Source organism: Mastacembelus armatus, chromosome 15 (assembly GCF_900324485.2).
Source record: "Mastacembelus armatus chromosome 15, fMasArm1.2, whole genome shotgun sequence".
Taxonomy (NCBI): domain Eukaryota; kingdom Metazoa; phylum Chordata; class Actinopteri; order Synbranchiformes; family Mastacembelidae; genus Mastacembelus; species Mastacembelus armatus.
The window spans coordinates 16180792-16188009 of NC_046647.1; the positions used below are offsets into that span (position 1 = coordinate 16180792).

The 7218-nt window shown below is 37.6% G+C and overlaps 1 protein-coding gene across 1 annotated transcript; it reads left to right on the plus strand.

Annotated features, from left to right (window-relative positions):
- The first annotated feature begins 2082 nt into the window (after positions 1-2082).
- Positions 2083-6438, plus strand: plek (pleckstrin). Its single transcript, XM_026310218.1, has 9 exons — positions 2083-2237; positions 3827-3982; positions 4139-4320; positions 4848-4939; positions 5048-5232; positions 5379-5483; positions 5580-5663; positions 5778-5847; positions 6003-6438. The coding sequence occupies exons 1-9, from the start codon at positions 2193-2195 to the stop codon at positions 6140-6142; spliced, it is 1059 nt and encodes a 352-aa protein (XP_026166003.1). The 5' UTR covers positions 2083-2192; the 3' UTR covers positions 6143-6438.
- Positions 6439-7218: the final 780 nt, after the last annotated feature.

Here is a 7218-nt window from a genome sequence, read left to right on the forward strand (position 1 = left end):
TAAAATAAATGCAAGGAATGTTTTGGTTGGGATCTTTTTCTTTTGGCTTTAGTTATTTGCACCTTTATGCACATCATATAAAGAAAATTAGGGTTGATGTGTTTATAAGTCATCTTTGATAACTGATCTTGATTAGAACAAGAGATTACAAATGTTCTTCAGTGTCATCTTTAATTATATCTTTGTTTTCTCAGTGAAAGTGACATTCCATACCTCAAGTCCATTTTCAATCACCACTATAGAGGGAAGGCTCTCATGTTGACAGTTAATGCCCTGAGACGCATCAATATACTCATAAACACCAGCTCCCTTGACATATATTCATAGTTCAGGGAAGAGGAAAGCATCGTTCAAGGCATACAGACAAGCAGTATGTCCAGTGCTCCTTTTGATAAATACCACGGTCATAGAGAACATCCTTGTGATCATCCCAGCTTATAGTAATGAGATCATCATCAGAAGGTGACTTTTCATACAGTGGTCTTACTAAAACACTGGCAGATTAAAAGAAAGCAACTAGTTGAAACCATGTTTCCATTTCTAGGAATAATGAACACATATGACAGCTAATACATTATTCTATCAGCTTCCTTAAAACATGCATACTAATTTTTAGCATCATTGCTTCTGAATAATCATTCATTTACTGTAATTTGCTTTCCTTCTCATACTGTTTTGAGCCCATCCCCTAACAGTGCAGAATATCACATTTTTCAGATGTCACTCTGCTTAAATGTGTTCATGAGGCCCTCTAGAGGAACTTCGGCAACATCACAAAGATGAATGGTCTATTACATGTACATCACTCACTATGGCACTGAATATATATTATGGTCTTTAACAATTTCAAGTTAAATCAAGGTCTTTCATACAAATGGTGCAACATGTAAACATCACTATCCTCACAAATGCAAGAGGTTTAGCTATTCAGATCATCATTATAGTATAAGAAGAAGTTCATGTATTGTGGTCACTGCCGGTGAATAGCATGCTAATGAATTGTATAAATGTCTTGCATAATATTGTGCGGTATGTTGAATTATATTATTACAACATGACACATCAAATGACTTCAATAAAAAAAAGCAGCACTATGGGGTGGTTTCAGTCTTCCAGAATAACTAACACCCTCTATGCTGTCACCCAGCATGCAGTGGGTCATCACTGTCATTTCATTGTCAGATCTTGAGCTGACGTTGGGTCAGCATGTTGATGAGAGTTGACACTTCAGATATGAAGGCTTCCTCTCATGTCATGAAAAGACTACAGTTCGGGAAACTGCATGTTATGTGATATTGTGATGAGCAGTGGGTAAATTCTGTTGCAACTCAAGTTGAAGCACATTCCAGCAAGTTTAATAGTTTGCATGTGTTACAAGTTTCACTGTACATGTTAGAATATTTGCAATCCTTATGGTTTGATTCCTAATCTGTTTGCATCTCTGTGATGCAGATTATTCATACTTTTTAAAGCTGTGCTACATTTCCTCTGTAGTTTTTTAGCCTGGAAAATTCACTAAAATGCACTTCAGCCAGACTGAGCAAAAAGAGGATCCTTTGTTCTTACAAAAACTAACTCGGCTACGGTAAAAGCACATACTCATAAGCTAAATATGGAGTTAGGGTGTATCCATCAGGTCAAGAGGTTTTTGTTCATGGAAAACTGCAATACTAATAATGTATTGCCTTTTAAGACATTCACAGCTAGTATTTTTATAGAAATCTGACATACAAAAGAGGAACTACATACATTATATTAGTCTGATAAATAACTACCTATTCATATTCAAAGCATAAAAACAGCTTTGAAGTTGGCTAAACACTAATGCTATGCACTGCTTCTTTTTCAGCATAGTCTGTTCAAATTAGTTGGACAAGTACTACTGTTACTACAGTGAAGTGTCCAGACATCAGAATTTTCAAGCTATCTTTTTATATATAGTACTGTGCTATTTAGAAGTATCAACTGAACAGTAGCTGAAACTAATAATACCACAGTGAAGAGGAAGCTGGTTGACCAGTGATGACTGACACACACCCAGCAGAACTTCCTGCTTGTGTGTGTGGCTTTGAAAGAGAAACGGTTACAACAGACACAGAGAGAGAGAGATAGAGAGTAGGTGGATGGGGTGAAATGTTTTTGACAGTCACTACAAGTGACAAAAGTTGCAGCAGACAGCAGTCGAGAGCAGGATGATGGAGCCACAACAGATCAGAGAGGGTTACTTGGTGAAAAAGGTAAGAATAACTACAAAAGTTCCAAATCTCCCGCCTTTGTGGAGCTTGAGCATATTTTTCTCTGTCAATATAACAGAATTCGTCATTTTTTCAACTTTATAATTGGTTCTGCAATTTAAAAATAGCTAGAGTTTATAAATTACAAGAGATACTTAGAGGTGTGTCTTCAGTAGAATATCATTTTACCTACATACTTGAGGCTAATATATGAAGTTTAATGAAGAATACAAACACTTCCATGAAGAAGCGAAGAAGCGTAACAAAGTAATGAAATTACAATAAAAGCATGTGCCAAAGCACACAGAATGCAACACATTCATAAGAGGTTTGGAGAATGAAGAGGAATGTGATGAAGATAGTGGTGAAGAACAAGATACAAATTTAAAGTTAGTTAATAAACCTGGACAGCCAGCAGTCAGGAATATTGAACCAGTAAACCTTGAACAGGAACACATGTGTATACCATTTAAAAGTTACTTCACAACACACAACTACACACTTCTGTTCCACAGCTGTGACAAGCAGTCAAGTTCCTACTTCTAACCAGAACTCAGAATAAAGAATAAAAACTGTTTTTGTAGGTTGTGTTTCACTTTTTATTCTACACCGAAACAAGTTTAAACTTGGAGAGACCTTAGAATGCCACAACAAAATTAATGTGTAAGCTATGTCCTACATGTTAACCAGAATCTATTTTTAAAAAATGAAGTGCTATATAATGGGACTGTTTCACATGTTCATTATGTAAACCACCAAGCTTTCCTCTAGACTGAGACAAGCGTCACTTTTTTGCTTCCTGCCCAAGACAATCAAAGGCCCATTTATAACCTGCATTACAAGTCATTGTTTTATGTGCTTGGTATCATTACTTCAATCTTCATCTTTCTTGTTTGATGGTGCCTGGGACAAGTAAAGCATCTTATGAATAATCTGGCAGAAATATAGGACCTATAAATAGCCACAGCTCTGTGCAATTGGTCGTGCCTAAAGGCGTGATGGAAGAGTCATAGATGTTATGGAAACAGTGACTTGATTGTATGGTAATGTCATGAATCACTGTGGGAGCAACAGCAAAATTATAATAAAGCATGACACTCCAGTGATTCTTTATCCCTTTAAATATTACCCGAAACCCCTATGGCAGATTCATTTCTGCATTTTCATGCAGCTAACACAGCTGTGTGCTTTGCATTGTGACCCTGAATAGGAAGCAAAAGCAATATAGCAATATAGAGAGAGAAACTAATGATAAATTAGGTGGTTTTCTTCTTTTCTTCTTACTGGAACTTTAAGTAAACTTTAAAGTTACGTAATCAATGACTTTCAAAACCGCTTGCTCATGCTCTAATTTGAAGGCCAGCAATGAACATGAGGAGCGTGGCCTTTCTGGTTGCAATATTTAGACTAGAGAGAAAATGAAGAGCATTTTCACATTAATAGACATTAGTAACTTTAGTAACCACAAACATAAAGTTTAAATAAGTACAAATTAAACTAATCAGTGTACAAAATGCCCTTTGTAAAAACTACACCTGAAAAAATGCTTTTTCACAAAGCTACCTGTTGTCACTTGTCCTATTGATCCTCAGGGCACAGTGCTAAACTCCTGGAAGGCAGTGTGGGTGGTGCTGTCAGATGATGGGGTTGAATTCTATAAAAAGAAAACAGACCGCTCTCCAAAAGGAATGATTCCACTAAAAGGAGCTATAATTGTCAGTCCTTGTCAGGATTTTGGCAAGAGGACGGTAAGAAAATGTAACCTTCAATTTTTACTATTGAAGGATCAGAAATATGAAAATGTCAAATATTACGCTTTAAAAAAATGATCTCAGATCTAAAATTAATGTTTAAGAATTTTTACAAAAAAGGTAACAATGACTAACTAATATTTTATCATTTAGCTGGTTTTCAAGATTACCACAGACAAGAAGCATGACCATTTCTTCCAAGCGTCACATGTGGAGGAAAGAGAGTTTTGGGTTAAGGACATCAAGAGAGCCATTAACTGCATACAGGGGGGAAAACGCTTTGCGAGAAAGTCCACAAGACGCTCCATTCGTCTGCCTGATGCAGTGAATCTGACGTATGTACTGTACAAATATTCTTGGTGGGGGCGAAACAATAAATTTGAATCAATAAATAAATCAATTTTATTTGAATTAAGAATTGACCTAAATTTTTAGCCACCTTTGAAACAATGGGTTCTTAAACAGAGGGAAATATCAGCGTAGCAGCTGACTATCAGTTTAGTAAGGCTGATATAGCTGTAGTGATCTACACACATTACTTTATGCTATGATTTTAGATTAACACTAAGCCCCAGATAAATGTGACATTTCAGTCCAACACAATGTTATTTCGATTCTTAGCTTACTACAGGAATACTACAATACATTGACAAATAATACAGAGGTTCCTCTTGCTTGAAACAATGTGTTTCACAGGTTACAAGAGTGAAGGGTGTGAGAATGAGGACAACCACAGTAACTGGATTACTTGTCCCTTGTCATGAGTTCAGCTAATGCCAAAAAGGTCCTGCTCAGCCACGTTATGGATAGTCTGTCATGTGAAACGATAGTTTGACAGTGCATGTTGACTGTGTTTTCTCAGGGAACTGTACACACTGATGAAAGACCAGGACGATGGAGTGAAAGAGTTAAAACTCGAGCAAGAACATCGAATCTTTAACCACTGCTTCACTGGTACTGCTGTCTTGTCTTTATTGATGTCACAGGTGTGAAAAGATTTTTTTCTTTTCTCAACTTTCTAACGGTTGCAACAGTTTTCAGCCGTTCTCACTCTTTGTACAGGTGTGACAGTGGTGGAGTGGCTGATTTCAAAGGAGAAAGCAAGAAACAGGCCTGAGGCCCTCATGTTAGCAACAGGGCTTCTGAATGAAGGCTTTCTGCAGCCTGCAGGTGACCTGGCAAAAGAGGGAGCTGAGAGTGGAGAGCAAACAGCCTTCCTAGATGAGACACATGCTCTTTACTACTTTGTAAGTTCACCTGCCGAAAAGTCACTATATAACAAATTTGACTTATTGGAGTAATATTAATGTGCTGGGACTGATTATTTAAAAAAAAAAAAAAAAAAAAAACTCTATTGTATAATGCTTGCATGTATGGTTGTGCTTTGTGGCAGGCAGACAGTGGGTTCTTCTGTGAAGGCTACTCCAGCGATGAAGATGTGCTTGTGAAGGAAGAGTTCAGAGGAAATATCATAAAACAAGGCTGCTTACTTAAACAGGTGAAAAGAGTGTCTTGTTTCCTCTAATGCATTTACACTGTAGATTTAGAAGGTGTCAGGAATATAAGCCATAAATGATGTGTTCTTTGATATCAGGGACATAGAAGAAAAAACTGGAAGGTGAGAAAGTTCATTCTGAGAGACGACCCTGCTTTTATGCATTATTATGATCCTACAAAGGTAAATATACCAAATTAGATAAGCGAGACAAAATAATTTCAGCAGTTCCCCTGCTTACCTCTTTTATTTATCCTTCATTTCATCTGCCATTGGTCCCCTTTGCTTCTCTGTCAGGATGATGAGCCTCTGGGCTCGATCCATCTCCGCGGGTCTGTGGTGACAGCTGTGGAGTATGTCCCTGATGGTAAGAGAGACCGTTGTCACAGGATGCACATGGCCTGTTGCTTCCACACTGTGACAGACTGTGACCAGGGAATGTAATTGGCGTTTAATGTCAGTGGTTTCTCTTCAAGTCATTTCTTTCAACTGCTCTGTCATCTTTTTTTTTTCTGGTTTCAGCCAAAAAATATGACATTGATGGCAACCTCTTTGAGATCATCACCTCAGATGAGATTCACTACTTCCTCCAAGCAGCTACAACTGAAGAAAGAAAGGAGTGGATTAAAGCAATACAGGCAGTGTCAAAAAGTGGAAAATAACAGGAGCTGAGGGAGCAGTTAAACCTACCCATTTTAATAAATCTTAAGAAATTACACTTGTTAGTCTAACTTATAATGTAATGGCTGTGTTATTCTAGAGTAACTATCAGTGTTCACTTTTCTACACAGTATCAAACTAATATGTTTTCATGTAACTGTAGACAAACTATGTTTCATCACTCATGTTATTTCTGAGCTAGAATGTAAAATACTACCATTTTAAATGAGACATATTTTCGAATCTAAAAACAAACTATATTGGTTAATCTGTGCATCATTAAATGGATGGTATATTAGTTATTTTCTAATTAACCAGACATGTAGGCTTACATTAAAGTATTTTATATACAGTGGGTACGGAAAGTATTCAGACTCCTTTAAATTTTTCACTCTTTGTGTCATTGCAGCCATTTGCCAAAATCAAAAAAGTTCATTTTATTTCTCATTAATGTACACTCAGCACCCCATCTTGACAGAAAAAAACAGAAATGTAGAAATTTTTGCAAATTTATTAAAAAAGAAAAACTGAAATATCACATGGTCATAAGTATTCAGACCCTGTGCTCAGTATTGAGTAGAAGCACCCTTTTGAGCTAGTACAGCCATGAGTCTTCTTGGGAATGATGCAACAAGTTTTTCACACCTGGATTTGGGGATCCTCTGCCATTCTTCCTTGCAGATCCTCTCCAGTTCTGTCAGGTTGGATGGTGAACGTTAGTGGACAGCCATTTTCAGGTCTCTCCAGAGATGCTCAATTGGGTTTAGGTCAGGGCTCTGGCTAGGCCAGTCAAGAACGGTCACAGAGTTGTTCCGAAGCCACTCCTTTATTTTAGCTGTGTGCTTAGGGTCATTGTCCTGTTGAAAGGTGAACCTTCAGCCCAGTCTGAGGTCCTGAGCACTCTGGAAGAGGTTTTCTTCCAGGATATCTCTGTACTTGGCTACATTCATCTTTCCTTCAATTGCAACCAGTCGTCCTGTCCCTGCAGCTGAAAAACACCCCCACAACATGACCACCATGTTTCAGTGTAGGGATTGTATTGGGCAGGTGACGAGCAGTGCCTGGTTTTTTCCACACA